This window comes from Coprinopsis cinerea (genome assembly GCF_000182895.1).
Source record: "Coprinopsis cinerea okayama7#130 chromosome 11 map unlocalized cont3.11, whole genome shotgun sequence".
In the NCBI taxonomy this organism is placed as follows: domain Eukaryota; kingdom Fungi; phylum Basidiomycota; class Agaricomycetes; order Agaricales; family Psathyrellaceae; genus Coprinopsis; species Coprinopsis cinerea.
The window spans coordinates 861,378-879,749 of record NW_003307534.1 but is presented as its reverse complement, the minus strand read 5'-3'; the positions used below and the strand labels follow the sequence as shown (position 1 = coordinate 879,749).

Sequence of the window (18,372 nt, the reverse complement as noted above, 5' to 3'; positions counted from 1 at the left end):
ACCGTATCCTGGACCCGAGTGCATAGTAATGAAACTAGCCGCAATAATGAAGGAAGCAAGCATACGAAGGGTGACCACTGACAACGATCTAGTATTACTTTACCCTGACTTTACCTAGTACTAAGGAGAAAACCTTAATGACCGTGTCCACCAAATCTATTTTTAGAACCCAATTCAAAGGAAGCGGAAGCACGAGGCTAAACTTTGTTCAATGTACTCAGTTACGAATAAGCCTTTTGGAACGACATACGGTTTCCATGTCGACATGGACCTGTATTAAGTTCTACCCGGTGTAGTACTGCTACTAAGATACTCTACGACCGGCTGTAAAATTAACGCTAATGCAACGTTAATGAGACGGTACGCATGGTGAATTGTAAAGCGTCTCCCGCGAAGAATGCCTCGATCAGGTGGCGTATATTCTCCCCCGTGATTAGAATAAGGGAATGGAGGGTGGAAGCAAGGTAGTTGAAGGGACGCAAAAACAGATTGTTCCGCTTGAATATAGAAAAGAAAAGCATAAAAAAGAAACTCGAAATATACGAAGCGTACATCTCTCTGTCTGGGAGTCGAACCCAGCTTTCGCGCGTCACAGATAGGATGACAGGCGCGTGTACTAACCGATATACTAACAGAGATTGGTTTGTGGTGATAAGGTCTGCACCAGGTGGCACCTTGGGCCAATTAAACTCCTCTAAGCTTTAGGCATTATCTCGAGCTCGAGCGCTAGAGTTTTGCCATAGCTCGCCTAGGTGGGCTACAAGAGAGGGTACGGCGGGAGGCTCGAAGCGACAGTTTTACATCAAATTGAAGAGGGTTGGTAATAGAGCGCCTGTGCTAACGCCAAGGCCCACATAGCGCGTTAAACTGGCAAAGTGCACGTTTGCTTGCAGCATTCACAGTTTCAAGGGTCCCAGGCTCCTGTTGGCTGAGAGTAGAGGAGACCTATAGAAACCAGGCAATGTAGCTGTCCTGGATGAAACTGACATGGCTTTGAGACGGTACAGTCGCGCCACGAGAGCAACAAGGAAAAAGAAAACAGAAATTTTGGAACATTATCTCTCTGTCTGGGAGTCGAACCCAGCTTTCGCGCGTCACAGCAAGTACTAATGACAGGCGCGTGTACTAACCTATATACTAACAGAGACCTATGGGAGATGACAGCCTTGTTTTACAGGGGACTCCAAATCCCTTTTAACCTCGAGCATTGACTCGCTACTTGGACACTCCTCAACTCACGAGTTCCATACCCGGTAGTGTCTGAGTCTATGTCCGACTGTCGCCAATTAGGAATCATTTGCGGCCTCAGTTGGCTCGCTGAGCAACCCTCCAACCGCACCTCAGTCAAACCCCTTTTGCCCCTGTCCCTCGATCATCATGCTCCCAAAAAAGCCCCAAAAGGCATCGAAACGCTCTGATCGAACGCGTTGCATCAGGCTGGTAAGGTGCATCATCCAACCTAGCCACTTACATCGATTTTTCCCCCACGTTTTCCCGCAGTCAGGACTCAGAAATGCCTAAATGACATCGGCTCCCGGGACGCGTGGCCATTTAGACGCGCGTGGGTCTGCGTGGGTACTCACTTGGAGAAGAGCTTCTGGTTGGATGGCCACATCAACAAGGGTTACAATGCCTTCTACAGCTGCAGGTGACCTTCCATTGGGTGGACCGAAGATCGAAGGGAACATGCGGGTGGGCTTTAGGAATGCTGGGCGCTTGCTCACATGCCGAGTCCAGGCTCTCCGCTCCGCATTTCCGACTTTGACTGTACAATGTACATTGAATGCATGGGCTTCTCGAGGAAACAAATATACATACGGTCTCCATACCTACCGCTGCGGCCCCGCATCCTCCTCGGAGACCCAATCGTGCACCGCGACCTTCTACTCTCCTAGCTTCCGAACAAACTCTAGTATCCCAGCGCACGGCGCAGAAGGACCTAGTTGCAAAGAAGACGAGAAGCACTGCGAAGACCTTTGGTTCTTGAAAACACCGGCAGGTCGTCCGTATGGCTAAATCAGGGTATATCACCGCTCTTCTGCACTCACACGATGCGCCCCTTTCAGATTCCTCTTCCGGGTGTGGATGTCCACTGTTAGGAACACCAAAAGCGCCCACAGACAGTCTGCGAAGAAGTCGACATTTTACCCACAGCGACCCTGCATAGCTCCTCTCCAAACCTCTCCACCCTCTCCAACACTGCCCAAAGAAGTTAGCGAGTCCTTGTCAAGCTGCCAATCCCAAGTTCTAATTTCAAGGATACGCGCGGTCGAGTCGCCAGAACCACCTTCCTTGAAAAGGGAAATCCTCCAAATCAACAACTTCATCCATCAGAAAGGACGATGCGAAGCCCGCAATCGCAAGAGGTGTCAAACAAAAAGGGAGAAAAAGGTAATAGACGCCGTAACGTGTATGGATCTCAAGTACGTGATGTTCGATGTTAGGTCAAATGGCCGTTGGCGGTAGCCCTTTACCTCCGGTTGTATTTGGCGTTGAATCTTCTGACCAATATAATATACAGGTCCGTCGTTGGTGGGAAGAAAACGAGCTCCCTCTTTCTCCCTCTTGTACCCGCTATTTCTCGTCACCGACGGAAGAAACGAGCGACTCCATCTCGTTGAAGGGTATAGACATGTCGATCCCGACCATGGCGCAGTTACAGCACGTTCAGTCAAGCGCCCAAACCAACAGCGCTAGTGGCGTTGGGAGCCGAGATATCGTCCCTCCGACTCAAACGCAAACTCAAGCTCGACCAGGACCTCTTCCACGACGTCTCCCGCGAAAGAGTATCCTCAAATCGCAACGACCAAGTCTCCAGCTTAATAACAGCCTTCGCCCTCTCCCTGAAAGCATAACCGACCGCTTCCCTCTCGAGCTCGTCAAGCTCGTCCTTCATTGGGTTGTCGCGCTTGGTTCCAACGTTCCCTCGTCTCCAATCGACTATCCTATGAGGCCCCCAAATCCGACTCTCATTGCGTGCAGTCTCGTCTGTCGGGCATGGGTGCCATTGTGCCGTACCCACTACACACCTCGGCTGACAGTAACGCCGTCCAATGCTTCCCAATTCCTTGACTTGGTCAACGGAGAGACATCCGGACATCTGACAATCGGGCAGAGCATCAAGCACCTCGTGGTACAGAAGCAGGAGAACGTGGTGGATCATTTCTTCTTGGTGGGGACGAATGGGACGGGGATGAGCAACAACCGAGGACCAACTTCGCCAGGCGGATGCTCGAGGTCTTCCTCGATCTCCTCAGCGTCGTCTTCCGCTTCTTCGGATTCCTCAGCATCAGGTCTTCGTTCACCCTACCGCGACACATCCTCACCTGCGTCGTCCTCATCATCTCTCACCTCCCAATCATCCTCCACTTCCCTCCGCAAACCAGGTTACGATCTCACAGACATCCTCTCCGTCGCCACCACCCGCCTACCTTCGATAATCAAGCTAACGCTCCAAAAGGCCTACAACCAAACCTCCCAAATCGCGTCCTACATCGCGTCCTTCGCCGACCTCGAAGAACTGGAACTGCGGAGTTTCGAGTTTGGAACTTTCAGCGATTTAGCGGCTGTAATAAGCGCGCAGCAGGGGTTGAAGAGGTTAGCGCTGACGGATATAGCCTGGGGACCTCCCAGTTCCGAGGATAGTGACCATGGGCATCGTCCACCACCAAACCTACAAACCCTCGAGCTCTTTATGGCACACCAGTCGCATTTGTTCGAGTGGATGTTCAAGGCTCCATCCACCGAGCCCTACACGCCCAAAATCTCCAGCGTCGATATCGGAGGCATCATGCAACTCGAAGACGCGATCGCCGTCAGCCGGTTCCTTCGCAAACTGGGCCCACACCTCAAACACCTTAGCCTGTACAGCCCGAGCCGCATCAGCCAAGGTATGTTCGCGTTCCACAGACTCTCTTTTTCGACTCTTCGAACCCATCATATCTTGCGTGGTTTCACGTTGACTGTTATGTGATCTGTGGGTAGCCATGACCGGCGGTTGATTGAGTTTTTTTCTTCCAAACCGACTTACGTTCATTTTTGATCGTAGCTGGCTCGTCGTTGGAGCATCTTTGAAAATTTTTGAGTTTTGCAGTTGACGGTCCCCTTATTCGTCCACGAATCCGGCGTGCCGTCCAGAATGGCCTTCTTTTCTGTGCTCCTTGCGACGGCATCGCCTTTTTCCTTTCCGTCACTTTGTAACGGAGACCCTCTATCTCTCCAATCCGATCCCGCCTTGAAACCCGTAACTGACTAACCCGCCTTCTTTCCAGTCAACCTCGTGCACAACACAAACCTCGAATCGCTCACAATCAGCCACCTCCAAATCGCACCTCCCTCTCCTCTCCCCGACTCACGACCGCGCTCAGACGCAGTATGCACGATCCTCTCCCAACTCTGCGCACCAAACCTCACTCGTATCTCCCTCCAACTCATCATCACCGACCCGGACTCGTTCAGTTGCATCGACTGGAAAAAGGTGTCGGAAATGCTGAGGCAACCGAGGTTCAGGAAGTTGGAGGTGATGGAGTTTAAGATGAGTCCGCGGTGGGGCAAGTGGATGATGGCTATGGTGGGCAGGGAGGTACCAGAGCTGGTCGAGAGCGGGATTTTGACGTTCGGTGGATAGGCCAGGCAGCGGCTATATGTAGTTCACAGTTCAGCCTTTGTGAACGCTGAATGTTCAATTCTAGTAAAGGATGCTGAGCTAGTATGCAATTGTTTTAGATTAGAGATAATTTATCAGTAACATATAAGAGAGTAGGGGAGTGTAGTTAGCGACACTTCAAATTTCATTGCACGTTCAGTTGGCTTGGAGAACTTCCGGTACGGCTTCTGTACACCGAGGACAGAGCGTGTGATCCTCTTCACGAGTGTATGTCCAGCATCGGGGGCATTTCTCCAACCCGGCAGGGCGAACCCGGATCGCAATGTCGACGGGAGAACCTGAAGTGATTTTGCTTAGCATCTGACCGTAGAAAACAGAGACGACCGGTGCGCACCTGAAACATCGACCGTGTCCATGTACGCCCATTCTGGCGACGAGGTGCCCAATCCACCTGGCGAGGTGATAGTAGCATCCGAAACGATGAAGAGTGTCTTGAGAATATCGACTGGAAGGAAAACCGCTGGTCAGAAGGCAAGTTGACTTTTGATCAGGAGAAAGAACCAACCTCCTTCGCTTTGGAGCATCGCGACAAATTCATCCCCCATAGGCGCCTCATCGGGGATGATAATGTCCACGCCAGCTTCTAGCGAACTGCGAATTTGCCTGTTCACAGCGTCAGAATAAGTGCCACGAAGCGCAGTGTAAGGTTGAACGCACTTCTTCCCTCGCGCCTGTTCCAAGAGGGATAACGCAGCCGTCCTGAGTTGAAGATACTGCCCCATACGCTGGGCCGCTTCGGGGTCTTGCCATTCAGGACCCTAAGAAAGCGAACAGTGAGAAGTCTCCCTGGGTCTTGAATTCAAGGGGGACATACCAAAGGTGTCCAAGGAGTCATAAACACAGACTTTCCGTCGTTCTTCCAGGTGGCGTGAATCTCCTCAGCAAGGTGAGGTAGAACAGGGGCCATGATTTTGGATAGGGAGTGGAGGATCTACGAGCATGGCAATCTCGTTAGAACATCAGGGGGATGTGCGACAACGGGAAACCTACATGGTTCAAGAGAGTGACAACAGCCCTTCTCTCGACGCTGTCAACCTTGTTCGCGTACAAGCAATCCTTGGTGATATCAAAGTAGAGTGACGAGAGGGTGATGTTTGAGAAATTAGTGAGAGCATTAACCACTGCGCACAAAGTTCGTCAGCCGCTCAATAGCTTTTCTGTAACAAGGAGACGCACCTTTGGGGAAATTATATGTAGCGTAACCGTCTAATGCAGTCTGTTCTAGGAGGTATAGTTCGTGCATTATGTATCTTTCAATCTAGATTGTAATCCCTCTCGTCAGCCACCTTTCCTTTGACAGAGCATAACCCACTTACCAAGCCCAACTTTTCCTTCGGAACCTTCTCAATCACAGGTCTTCCCTCTACACCATCAATATTGCCCAAAGCAAACCGCGCGGAATTTCGAATCTTGCGATACGATTCCGCAGTTTGAGAGAGGATTGTAGGGCCAATTGACATATCGCGCCAGTATTCAACGCTGGCTGCCCACAGGCGAAGAATATCCGCGCCATAGGCAGGTTGCTTCTTTTTATCCTGTAGGAAGGATGCCCTGTCAATGTCCTGCCAAGTGGTATCATCAGAGGGCACACCCACCTTGCCACCGTTGATCACAGTCAAAGGGCTGATGATATTACCCAACGACTTGCTCATCTTCCTGCCCTTCTCATCAAGGACCATACCGTGTGTAATGAGGGTTCCATACGGGGCCGCCGGCTTGCTTCCATCTGCTCCAGAATGCGACCCAATGCTGGTCAACAGCTGGCTCTGGAACCACCCGCGATGCTGGTCAGAACCTTCCAAGCAGATATCCGCATGGAACGGCCTCTTCATTCCATCCCATTCCGTGCTTTTTCCAACTCCCATTTCGGGCAACATGGACCACGACGTCCCGCTGTCGAACCAGACATCCATGGTATCCGTACCCTTGCGGAATAGCTCTCCGAGGTCACGGCCGGGATGCTCTTCTTTCGCCTTAGCCAGGACAGAGGGAGGGAGGAACTCTTCGACGGGGCCGGACCACCAGTAACTGACACCCTTCTCAGAAAGGATACCGAGGATGTGGTCGAGGGAGGCAGCGTCGAGGATGGCCTTGTCGGTGGAGACTTCGTACAAGGCGGGAATAGGAACACCCCAGACGCGCTGACGAGAGATACACCATTCAGACCGGGAGCGGGTGAAGGATTCGAGGCGGTTGCGGGCTGCCATGAAGAAGGTTGAGCGGTGGTGCAGCTGCAAAACGGAAGGAAACTTACAAAGTGCGGGGAAGAAGTTGACCTCAGCCAGTGCGTTGAGCGCATCTGCTTTGATACTGTCCAGGTTGGCGAACCATTGTGAAGTAGCCCTACACGCGAAATCTCAGTCAGTACCGCGCTGAACTTCACGCGAGTGAAGGCACCTACGTCACAATGACGGGTTCGTCCGTCTTCCAGTCATAAGGATATCGATGCTTGATCCTCTTCACCTTGACCAGCTGCCCTACCTCTCTAAGGAGATCCACAGCGGCCTTTCCTCCGTCCTTCAAAACAGGCTTTCCGACCAAGGTCCCAGCTGCTTGCTCGCCTACGACTTCAGCAACCGTGGAGATATACTCTCCAGCGCGTCCAACATGGCACAAAATGCTGTTGGGGTCCGAGATCAAGCTGAGCGCTTTGAAGGCATGGTAGTCCTCGGGACCGTGAGCCGGTGCACAATGAACGAGGCAAGTACCCGAGTCTGAAGTGACATGTGAGGAATGGATGACCTTGAGCGGGCGCGTAGCGGCAGATGGCAGAGACGAGAAGATAGGCGTGTAAGATGCATTGATGAGGTCAGCTCCGGAGATCGTAGAAATAACTTCGACGGGGCCAATCATTTCCGAAACATAGTCGAGTCGGTCCTGGGCGATGATGTAAGTCGCGTCGTCCGAAGCCTTAACAAGCGCATAAGTAAGGTCGGAATGAATGGCAATTCCCTGGAGACGTGTGGGTGAGTGAAGAGTACCGAGAGATTGTTGTAGTACGCACCATGTTCGCAGTCAACGTCCAAGGCGTCGTCGTCCATACCAGCAGCTTGACTTTCGGATGGCTCGAACCAATCAAGCGCAAGTTGTCGCTAATACCAGGAGCCTGCATATCAAGGTCGAATGTCACAAAGACCGAGTGAGAGACGTGGTCGTCCTTGTACACCAATTCCGCTTCAGCCAAGGCCGACATTGAGGACGGGGAATAGTGGACTGGTCGGTAATGGCGGTAGATCAACCCTTTGGCCACCATTTGCTGGAATATGCGGAGTTGCCGGATTTCATAGTCATGGTCTGTATAAGGGTCAGAACATTGGACGAACCGCCCCGAGGATGGAGGACTTACCAAGTGTCCGATACGTATTCTGTGCCGAGTTCCAGTCTGCCATAACTCCAAGAGGCCTGAACTGATCCTTTTGAGAATCCACTTCTCGCAGTGCCGTTGCTCTCGCAGCTTCTCTGATCTTTTCCGGGGGTAGCTGAGATGCGCTGGTCTAGCAAGAATTGTCAGGATCAGGACCCAATGATGTAGCTCCGGGAGCTTACATTCAGTTCCTTCAAAGTTTTATTCTCGATAGGCAAGCCATGACAATCCCAGCCTGGAACATAGCTAGAGAGCTTTCAGCTTCATCTTCCAAAATTCAGGGATATACACGCACTGAACCCGTCGACCCATGAGAAGCTGGAACCGGTTGATTATATCCTTCAGAACCTTGTTCAGAGCATGTCCTGGTGGAGTAGGTCGCGTTAGACGCGTCGGAAGCATCATATACGTATTCCTTACCCATATGTAAGTCGCCATTGGCATATGGGGGACCATCATGGAACACAAACAGAGGTCCCTTGGAATTCTCTTTCTGCAAACCATTCAGTAACCCTGGGTTCTCTCGCCAGCACCAGAGTTGTACGCACCTGCCAATTGTACAGCTGGTCACAAGTCAAGTCCCTGTACCTCCCTTCGACCTCCTTCGCATCAGCCCACAACGGGAATGTTGTCTTCGGTAGCAGCAGCGACTTTGCAAAAGCTTTGCTGTCGTTCTTCTTGGAGTCTGAGCTAGAATACCGTTGCGGTTGCTGATGAGCTCGAGAGAGCAGGTGCGTCCTGGACAGGAGACCCAGTTGCCATGGCCTAGGACAAACGGTCCTCAGGACCATCCCAAACGTCGAGCACCGTCGCAAAGCCAGTGCCAAGTGGTGAAGAGCAGAGCTGGAAACTGACGCCGTCGCCCCCGACGTTCCGGGAAGTCCTGAATTTATCCGATCAGCTCGGATCACAGCGTATGTGGGAAAACAGCCCCTGTCGACCGTGGTTGAATGCCCGGCAGCAGCAACGTAGCCGGTGCTTATTACTTAACTGGAAAGGACCATGAGCCCTGTCTCCTTTCTCGCTTTCTCGTCGATACACGATGCCCCTCAGGCTATCCAGAGCTTGCTATGCCCGCATTGCGCCTAGGGCCCTAAGAGGGTCGAAGCCAGCACCGAAACGTTCATTGTCCAGCGCTGAGGGACCATTGGAACCACCCTTGTCGAACAAAACTCTACCACAATTCTGGAGGACAGAAATCCTGGAGAAACATAGTACCAGACCTGCCCTTATTGCGTGTAAAGAACGTCCTCGAGCCCACGGAGGGCCACCGTCACCCAACCTTGGGGTTTCAGATCGATTGGCATGGGACTACGAAGAGTTCAACCGACATATCGACGCGTTGGCTAGGGGCCTCCTATGCATGGGTGTCCAGAAGGGTGACAGGGTTGCTGTTATCATGGGTAACACTAGGTGTGTTATCTCTTTTGATGCTTCAGGTGCACGGAGACTGAAAGGAATTTGCTCCAGTGCCTATGCGATGCTGCAGTGGGCTTGTGCAAGCATCGGCGCAATTCTGGTCACGATCAACCCCGCTTACCGACTCCACGAGCTCGTAGGCGCTCTCCAACTCGTCGGTGCAAAGCACCTATTCGCCGTACCCAGTATCCGATCCTCCCACTATGTCCGCATGCTCTACGAGCTCTTCCCACAGGCTCGAAGCATGCACCCAGGCGAACTCCAACTCGAGGAGCTACCGGAGCTTAAGAACATTGTCATGATTGACAACGCAAACGAGGGCCAGGCCATGCTTAATGAGTTGGTGATTCGCAGCGTAGTTGATTGGAGGGAAGTACTACTGTGGTCAACGACGAGCCGTGAGGCACGGCTGCAGCAGGAGATTGAAGCTTCGTTGGATAAAGACGAGGTCATCAACCTGCAGTTTACCAGGTAAGTAGAAACCTGCTCACAGTCAACTTTTTCTGACTAGTCTTGGCTGCTGACAGTGGCACCACTGGCCTCCCTAAAGCTGTCTCGGTAGGCGCTTCCTGTCAGGCAATCATCCGCACGTTCGCTGATCCTTCTCTAGCTAACACATTCCAACCTACTGAACAACGGCATCTCCATCGGACGTCGAATGAACTTTACCGAGAACGATGTGCTATGCAAGTCTAGCGCGTTTCTTGCCGAGCAACCGAGTTCTGACCAGCATCCCCACAGGCAACGTCCCACCCCTCTTCCACTGCTTCGGCCTCGTACTCGGAAACTTGGCATGCTGGACACACTCAGCTTGCATCGTCTACCCATCCGAGATCTACGATCCAGCCGCTATCGTGGACGCAGTCTCAAAGGAGCGCTGTACCGCTCTGCACGGCGTCCCCACACACTTCCTCGGCGTTCTAGCCGAAGTGGAGAAACGCAAGAAGGAAGGCGAAAAACTCGACTTTACGAATCTAAGGTTTGTCGTAGACCCGAGCTACTCTCCTTTGTCGAGGCTAATCTCATTTGCAGAACGGGCATTGCAGCAGGCTCTCCTATACCCATCGACCTCATGCGCCGCCTGATCTCCCAAATCAACCTCACAGAGCTGACCGTGGCATACGGAATGAGTGCGTTCCTTCTCTCCCTTCCCTCGCCCGCGTACTCAACTTGTCCCCAGCCGAAACGAGCCCCGTCTCTTTCCAAACCACGTCCACTGACCCCCTTCTCAAACGTGTTGAGACCGTCGGACGCATCATGCCTCACGTTAAAGCACGTATCGTCTCTCCCGATGGAGAGACTGTACCTATCGGAGTTCCGGGCGAGCTCTTGGTCTCTGGGTACCTCTTGCAGAAGGGGTACTGGGGTGACGCGGAGCAGACGGAAAAGGTGATGAAGAAAGACAAAGATGGTGTTCTGTGGATGCATACCGGGGACGAGGCTGTCATGGACGAGGAAGGGTACGTCAGGATTGTAGGGAGGATCAAGGATATCATCATTCGCGGAGGAGAGGTGCGCATGTCTACCGACTGATGACAATTCACTCTGCTGACCCGGCACGCAGAATCTCTTCCCTGTGCAAATCGAGAACACACTAACAGCTCATCCGTCCATCAAAGAAGCAGCAGCCGTGTCTGTACCGGACAGCAAGTATGGAGAGGTCGTTGGGGCATGGATTGTCCGTGAGCCAGGTGAGAGACCGGTGACCATGCAGGAAGTGAGGGATGTCGTTTGGAAAGGGATGAATCCTCAGGTGCGTTGTCATTCCCTCGACCGGGGTGCTTTACTAACGCGCTCCTTAGAACGCCCCGGCATGGGTCTGGTTCATTGGCGAGGACGGCAACCCTGCCGAATTGCCCAAGACTGCCAGCGGGAAGGTCATGAAGCACGTCTTGCGGGAGTGGAGCAAGGAATTGGCACAGAAGGATGTTGGGCGAGTGCAGTAAATTCTATTACTTAGCTGGATATTACAAATTGAATTAAATTGTACATTTTCCTGGAAGAAGCTGAGTTCAGCGGGGGTCTGTCAAGCACGAGTTGGATAGGACAGCTACCTTGAATTCCGTCCGTTTACTCTAGTTTAATTGGCGCGAAAGTAGCAGGCCAAGCGTTCACCCCGACCCGGAAGCCAGATGGGTAGTAGTTGTCATCATAGTGGTACGCCTTCCGTAGTGGAGGGACTACGAAAGCCCAGTTAGCCGACAACAAAAGTTGGGCAGAAGAAAGCACTTACGCCTGGCTCCAAGTATCTGAAACCTCTTGGTTCTAATCAACCCATCCAACCTCTTATGCAACGCCTTCACATCCGACAGCGGGAGATTCCCGTTGGGACACCCAGGCCGCGTTTCCCTGTGGTCCTCCATATAGTTATTATACGAAATCCCACAGGAAATCAGAGGCATGGTCTCTAGCTTCGACCAATAGCCAGTCAAGTCCTCCAACGCCTCCATGATCGGCAGTCGTTCGATGACTTCGCCCTCGCGTGGCCGGCCAACGAGGTCAAAGTGGATCCGCATGCGTTTTAGAGCTGCCGTGGCGGATATGCGTTTTATCCAGCGAACCAGGGAATGGAATACTGTTTCAAGCTCCAGTTCGTGGACAGAACGCCTTCTGCGTGTAGGGAGTACAAGCCGGAAATCTTCTAAACGCTGAAAGTCGATGGGTTTCTCGTCTAGGAGTCTTGTAAACTCCGCTAGTCGGATTAAGCTGTCAGTGAACATTGTCTTTGAATTCAAACACCAACACGCACCTATTTGGAGATTTAAAGCAATCTGTAGTACCTCCAGGTTCGGAGCACATTCCGCCAGCAAGCGATGGAAAAGCTCGAACGTTTGGAGGTTTTCTTCGGGTTGCGCATAATCCTGGTAGCCTTCCTGTAGGATGTCTACGACCAAAACGGTGATCTTGCTAATGTCGAGGCCGTACGAGGGGTCCTTGAACAGAACCAGTTCCATAAAGTGATTGAAGTAAGGTGGGGAACCCAGGTTGGGTTTAAGGCTGACAACCACAGGAGCGGGACGCGGCCTCTCGACTCCATCGACGAGCGTTTCTGGACTCGAAAGCGGGCCGCAAAACGATACGTGGTCCAAGTCCAGAAACTCCAGATTCGGGAATTGGTGGAGGAAAGTCACGGAGAGGTTATGGAATGCCGTCAAATATAACCTTCGCACTCGCGGCAGCGTCGTTCGATAAACGCCGGGATACGTCTGGATTTTCGTCATACTGCAGCCGCGCAAATCCAAGGTCTCCACCCTGCTCAGGAATGGCATGACCTTGCAGAAGAACAGGTACGCGATCGCCTCGCAGCTAATCGCTAGCTCGACGTGTCTAACGTAGCCGCACAGTCGATGCGAGTATGAGAGGGCGTGCAGGGCGAGATGGGTGGCAATCTTTTCGTCGCAGTAGTCGTCGATGAGACCCAGTCGATCACCGAAGTAGAGTCGGGAGAAGAGTTGTCTCTGCGATGGTTCTCGGAATCGACGCGACACGGTCGAACACGCGTAGAGCGATTTGAAGTCGGTCCCTAGACATTTAAGGATCTCTTCCAGGATCTCTTGGGGAAGATGAGGGATGTGCATGAGGAGTACGTCGCGTCGAAAGCGAAGCAGGCGATTCGGAGTAGACGCGACCAGCTTTTGGCTCAGTGCCCAACTGAGATTCTGCCCGCGCCACAGACGACGGGCTCTAGATTGTCGTTAACAACAGAGTAACAACAAGAATTCTCGACATACCTCGTTTCAGAGCCTTCAGTGAAGCTGGTGGAGGTCGATGTCGACGTCGGGGAGCAAGAGGGCGCGATTCCGAAACGCGTAAAACGACGCGTTCGTGATCGCCATCACGGTCGTCGCCGACATCTACCTCGGCAGGGCCGCATAGAAATACCTGCCGAGCCCCTGACATGACTTGTGGAAGCACCAGGGACGCGCGTTCGAGCACGTCTCCGGGTGTTTGAAGGAGGGATGTAGACATTTGGGTTGAACTTCACGTGTGAGTTCGCGGTTCGCTGAGTTTGTTCGGGCGCTTAATGTCCTGTTCTTCATTATCTCCGGTTCTCCCAGTTCTATATTACTATGTACAACATTACAACAAATGACGGTTCCCAGCTACAGATTTAAGCAAAAAAGGGGCGAAAACTAGCAAAGCAAAAAAAAAAAAAAAGGGTCTTTGGAGACGTAGATGCAAGATTGATAGCCATTACAAGTGAAGCAAATCGGAGCGAAAGACAAGAAAGCCAGGGCGACCCAGTACGCACGCAAAGTAGCACAACGCGTCCAGCAGTCCCCGAAGAACCTCGAAAAGCGTCTAGTCATCAACACCTCTCATACATACAGATATACGCCTTGGCGTTCAAAACCTCCTCTAACGTAGTCAACCGCACAATCGTATCACTGATATAGGCCCACTGTCGTTCCTTGGGTTGCGAAGCATCCTTTGCCTTCCCCGTCTCATGCTGTTTCGAATGCGATCCAGTCGTGGAACTCGAGGACTTCCCTGACTGAGAAGACGCTTGGGAGTGAGACTGCGAGATTGTCGCTGGAATGGCTGGAGGTTTTGTCGTCGAGGTCGAGGTTGATGGCAATGAAGAGGTGGAGTTGGATTGCTGAGGCTGAGACTGAGACTGAGGCGGGGTCTGAGGTTGAGGTGGTGGTTGTGGGGCGGGTATCGATGCAATGGAGGACAAGGAAAGCGGGGCAGTGGGAATGGGCGTCGGTGGCTCGACGGAAATCGAAGGACTACTGTTTGTTGGCTGGAGATCAACGGGCTTGGATCCATTAGTCGACGACTTTGAACCCGAGCCCTCAGCAGGACCTGTCGACGGGTTTGCCGTTGTGGGTGGCGTGGTAGCAGCGGAAGCAACTGCCGCCAGTTTCTCCTCGTACTCCTTAGTAGCGAGCCCCTCTCCCTCAATGGGCGACACTGAAGGCAAAGCGGTATAGGCAATGTAATGCCCACCAAGCTACAACGATAGTCCTGAGTCAGCCCGTACCTATGAAAGCAAGCACAAAGACTTACCATGTTCCCAATATGCACCACAACAGCATACAGCCGATACATGCAACGCTCCTCCTCTGCCTTTTGGCCCATACCCACCTTAAGTTTATTCTTCAACCTATTCTTCTTACTACCCAAACCATAATCCTCCTTCTTGGGCGCGAGGAACGGCGCCAAATCAAGATACTCCGGGAACGTCACATAGTCATCCAACTTCTTAAACCCGTATGAGAAGCTCGTGAACGGATTGTTCTTATTCAGTTGTTGAAAGCGTTTGAGATGGATGACGAGGACCGGTGGAGGGGTAGCTATGAGATAGCGTTTGTAGGCCGGACGCATGATAACAGGTTTAGGCTTTGGCGGTTTCTTGGGTTGGGGTTTAGGTTGCGTTTGAGGCGTAGACGTCGTTCCGGATGCTGATGGTGTATGAGCCCCAGCAACAGAATCCGCCGAAACAGACGTCCCGACGGACGTGTCTGTCTCATCCCCGGAACTCTCCTCTTCATCTGTAGTGGTCACATCTCCTTTCCTCTTCACATGACGCGGCGGAGGCAGCAATGAGTCCGAGTCGTTGAAGTTGGAAGGCCGTACGGGCCTCGGTGCAACTATTCCGTTCGGTAACGACTGTGGAGGCTCTGGTTCGGGGGAGCTTTCACGGATTGAAGGTGCAGCGGACTCTGACGACTCGTCCGCTAACGAATCGGGAGGGGCAGTCGTCGATATCACAGGGATGGGCAGACCTCCAGGGCCTGTTCCATCCGGGCTATCGCGTCCCGACGTACTGGCAGACGCCGAAGACGACGCAGTGTGGTATTGGTTGCTCATTGCCCTCGTGGGCAGCGAGGATATGGATCGCGTATCACTCTTGTCCTTCAGCGGCTCTTCCTCGTCCTCAGGTCGACTCCCGTAGAAGGAAACAGTCGGTGTCGATATCGATGTCGGAATGTGCACGCCAGGTGGTTGGATGTGAGCTAAAGGGCCTGGACGCTGAGGGTGGCCACTGCTGCTCGCTTCGGGCTGAACTGGTGGCGGCGGTTCGCTGATAATCACCTCATCCCCACCCGCGCTATCCGAATCTTCATCATCGTCCACCACACCCCCCTTTGACTTGCTTTTAACTGACATACCATTCGCGATCTTCCAACACCGCCGGCATCCGACCATGTTCTCACCATCTAGGACCTCGACAGCCGTAAACATCCTCAAGCACTCCTCGATTCCTGAGAGCGTCTTCCCTCCTAACCACATTGCATGAGGGGAGAATGGATGGGGAAGCGGGTGGTGGTTGGCGCCTTTGGAGGTTGATGTCGAAGTGTCTATATCTGCCAAAATCCTTCGAAGGTACTCTGTCTCGGCCGCGGTTGGTTTAGGTGGTTTAGGTGATTTGGAACGGGGAACCTTGGAGGGGATGGAGCTTATCGAAGCGGACGAATCCATGGATGGCCTGGGTGAATCCGTGAGTTGAGAGTTGATCGTGGCTGCGGGCGATTCAAGCGCTCCCGGTGGCACGCTCGCGCGATGTGGGTGTAACAGCGTCGGCTTCGGAGCTGCTGACTCGTCCAGAAGGTCAAGCGGTACGCCTTCGATTATTGGCGCGGACACTCGATGGTGCGCCCGACTCTTTTTCTCCTTGTCCTTTGGTTTTCCGAGTCCGAGACTAAGCCTCCTTCCGAGCTTCGCCCAGTTGCTCTCTGAATCAGAGTCTTTGTCCTTCTTCTCCTTCTCTTTATCGCTAGCATCCCCCTTGCTGCTCGAAACCTCCACGAATTCGATGTGCTTCCCTTCTGGTCCAGTGACATTGACAAGTAGATGCGGGTCCTCTTCAGTGGCATTCGTCCTGTTCGCCCCATCCGTCCCATTCGTCTCCACCGCGGGTGTTGCCTCGGGCGTCGGATGAAACTCCATACTCTTCCTCCTCACTGCGGTTGATGGCGGCGGTGAATCGTCGTGTCTGATCAACTGCCCTTCTGGCCGCTCCTTCGGACTCGGCGGCACACTCGATGACCTCTGTACAAGCTCTGGCACCGCAAAGGCCGGAAGGTTTCCCGTCAGTCGTTTCGCCAAATTCTTCAGTCGATTGCGTTTCCGGTTGAACGAGTAGTCTTCTGGCTTGATGCTGAGGCTGATGTCGTTGAAGTCTTCATAAGTCTGGGATATATGTTTGCATTTCTGGCAGACGAGGATGCTGGTGAGGCGCCCGCCAAAGATCATATCCACGAATGAGATCAGAGTTTCTTCCTCAGGGATAGGTGGAGGAGGTGGTGGTGGTGGTGGCGGCCCCGGTACAAGGGTCGATCTCCGTCGTTTCTTTGGGGGAGGCGGAGGCTGTCGTTGCTTGATGATCTGGCTACACGGTTAATCAGCAGCTGAAACGATAAAGTGGAAACGTACATCATGTTCCTCCATACGCATCGCATCCAGCAATATCCGCAGGAATTCATGAGCGTCCTGCTGCGCAAAGTCGAGGTATTGGTCATACTTGCGACCAAGGGCGCTCAGAACCGACCGCGGACTCATAATCTCCTTCTGCCGTTTCGCTTGAAGTTCCCAGGCTCTGTAGATGGTGCTGAGAAACATATCGCCAATTGGCATACAGTTGACCCATTTCTGCTCATACGGTCCTGCCAGGTTGTGCCCGTTCGTCAACTGGGGCGATCTCTGTCCTGCGATTACGGTGGCTGCTCGTTGCTGGACGCTAGGTGGAATCGGTGCAAAGTGGACAAGATCGGAGAGTAACCGGGTGGCAATCAGCTATAGTTTAGTACCCTTTTTCAGTTCTAGAGATTTCCTAGAATTATGTAGGATAACGTACACCTTGAAGAACAGAGTTCATGAAGCAGGTATTTCCATGGTTAATCAGGCCTGGCGGTAGGTATGCCGTCCTTTCCTGCTCTTCCCTCTGTCTGCGCTGCCTGTACAGCTCCTGAGCTGTCAGTTGCTTCTGTTTCGCCATCTTGGACGGTGATAAGTAGTGACAGAGGCCTTAGATTCAACAGAAAGCACTGCGGACGTTGGGCGTCATGGGAGTTATGAATAAGGGGGTGGCCGGTTGCCTTCTAAATTTAGACCCGAGCCGGTGATGATTTGATGCAGAATCTGATGGGAAATCACGGCACGGAAGCCATTTCGTTCCCACAGCCCCTATCTTCCAAATCCAGTTGTCAGGGTGCTCCAGCTCCACTCGTCAGGAATTGCTTTCTTCAACACCTTGATCGCACTGGGAGAACGATAATGCGTGGCACGGACATTGTCCTCATCTTGGTGTGTAGAAGACTCTACTCTCTTTTACCTTTCGAAAACCATTCAAACTCTATGATTTAGATTTCATTGCTGTTCCCCCCAGCGGCCGTCTTGATAATGACGGGGCTGAGCCCAGATTTCGTCATTAACATCGCATTAACAATGTAGGTTCTCTCAATAAACGATCTTCCTTGAACCAATTCACACATTTGAACAGTCTTGGGTATACTCCCGGCCTCATCCATTCGCTTTGGTTACTGTACAAGAAGGTCGAGGCAGAGGAGAAATGGATCGGTGGAGGGTCATTCCGTCCGTGTAAGCGCTCAAAGTCATCATCCATTAGCCTTATGGACTCATTGACTGGTTGTCCAAGACGGTTCCAAGGGCCCAAGCTATAGTACTCGTGACCACCTTGTGCGAGGCAAAGAGGAGACCGAAAAGATCTGGGACGGCAAATGGAAAGGCTCAAGATGATGGAAAGCAAGGTTCTGACTCACGACGACACGACGCACTAACGATTCTTACGATTCACGACTGCTACGAACCTGGGTTTATACTTGGAACTCCTCACAACCTGTATCAGCATCACAAACTCCATCAATACTACATTTGTGTTTGTTCTCTTCTTGTCCAGAATCGGATTTACTACGGGTGCGACCTGCCGCCCTTTGGCAAGTTACGGGTGCTAGAC

At 52.5% G+C, this 18,372-nt stretch overlaps 6 protein-coding genes and 2 non-coding genes across 8 annotated transcripts; 3 read left to right on the top strand and 5 right to left on the bottom strand.

The window, feature by feature from the left end:
• Positions 1–554: 554 nt before the first annotated feature.
• Positions 555–638, bottom strand: CC1G_20235. The gene has a single exon. It is a non-coding gene; the product is annotated as a tRNA-Asp (tRNA).
• Positions 639–1,059: 421 nt separating this feature from the next.
• CC1G_20234 lies at positions 1,060–1,147 on the bottom strand. Its single transcript has one exon. It is a non-coding gene; the product is annotated as a tRNA-Asp (tRNA).
• A 1,485-nt stretch (positions 1,148–2,632) lies between these two features.
• Positions 2,633–4,627, top strand: CC1G_05259 (hypothetical protein; the record flags this gene model as incomplete). The annotated part of the gene is made up of 2 exons (XM_001840321.2): positions 2,633–3,890; positions 4,272–4,627. The coding sequence occupies 2 exons, from the start codon at positions 2,633–2,635 to the stop codon at positions 4,625–4,627; spliced, it is 1,614 nt and encodes a 537-aa protein (XP_001840373.2).
• A 174-nt stretch (positions 4,628–4,801) lies between these two features.
• CC1G_05258 (isoleucyl-tRNA synthetase) lies at positions 4,802–8,821 on the bottom strand (the record flags this gene model as incomplete). The annotated part of the gene is made up of 15 exons (XM_001840320.2): positions 4,802–4,944; positions 5,001–5,126; positions 5,172–5,424; positions 5,481–5,597; positions 5,657–5,787; positions 5,843–5,882; positions 5,983–6,866; positions 6,921–7,009; positions 7,068–7,618; positions 7,671–7,960; positions 8,013–8,160; positions 8,213–8,276; positions 8,326–8,395; positions 8,451–8,523; positions 8,579–8,821. 15 exons carry the CDS (start codon positions 8,819–8,821, stop codon positions 4,802–4,804), a joined length of 3,222 nt encoding a protein of 1,073 aa, XP_001840372.2.
• A 251-nt stretch (positions 8,822–9,072) lies between these two features.
• Positions 9,073–11,395, top strand: CC1G_05257 (acyl-CoA synthetase; the record flags this gene model as incomplete). Its single annotated transcript, XM_001840319.2, has 8 exons — positions 9,073–9,443; positions 9,501–9,920; positions 9,977–10,020; positions 10,191–10,428; positions 10,482–10,579; positions 10,630–10,961; positions 11,014–11,202; positions 11,252–11,395. 8 exons carry the CDS (start codon positions 9,073–9,075, stop codon positions 11,393–11,395), a joined length of 1,836 nt encoding a protein of 611 aa, XP_001840371.2.
• Positions 11,396–11,519: 124 nt separating this feature from the next.
• Positions 11,520–13,027, bottom strand: CC1G_05256 (hypothetical protein; the record flags this gene model as incomplete). The annotated part of the gene is made up of 3 exons (XM_001840318.2): positions 11,520–11,629; positions 11,683–12,141; positions 12,199–13,027. 3 exons carry the CDS (start codon positions 13,025–13,027, stop codon positions 11,520–11,522), a joined length of 1,398 nt encoding a protein of 465 aa, XP_001840370.2.
• Positions 13,028–13,758: 731 nt separating this feature from the next.
• CC1G_05255 (hypothetical protein) lies at positions 13,759–17,394 on the bottom strand (the record flags this gene model as incomplete). Its single annotated transcript, XM_001840317.1, has 4 exons — positions 13,759–14,406; positions 14,463–16,784; positions 16,833–17,192; positions 17,254–17,394. The coding sequence occupies 4 exons, from the start codon at positions 17,392–17,394 to the stop codon at positions 13,759–13,761; spliced, it is 3,471 nt and encodes a 1,156-aa protein (XP_001840369.1).
• Positions 17,395–17,661: 267 nt separating this feature from the next.
• Positions 17,662–18,306, top strand: CC1G_05254 (hypothetical protein). The gene is made up of 4 exons (XM_001840316.2): positions 17,662–17,702; positions 17,763–17,845; positions 17,899–17,996; positions 18,055–18,306. The coding sequence occupies exons 1-4, from the start codon at positions 17,673–17,675 to the stop codon at positions 18,153–18,155; spliced, it is 312 nt and encodes a 103-aa protein (XP_001840368.1). The 5' UTR covers positions 17,662–17,672; the 3' UTR covers positions 18,156–18,306.
• Positions 18,307–18,372: the final 66 nt, after the last annotated feature.

What these genes read in the sequence shown, in the direction of transcription:
- CC1G_05254 (XM_001840316.2), top strand. Translation starts at nt 17,673, where the DNA reads ATGCGTGGCACGGACATTGTCCTCATCTTG. An exon ending in ATTAACATCGCATTAACAAT is followed by an intron (nt 17,846 to 17,898) that starts GTAGGTTCTCTC and finishes ACATTTGAACAG; the next exon opens with TCTTGGGTATACTCCCGGCC. An exon ending in TGGAGGGTCATTCCGTCCGT is followed by an intron (nt 17,997 to 18,054) that starts GTAAGCGCTCAA and finishes TGGTTGTCCAAG; the next exon opens with ACGGTTCCAAGGGCCCAAGC.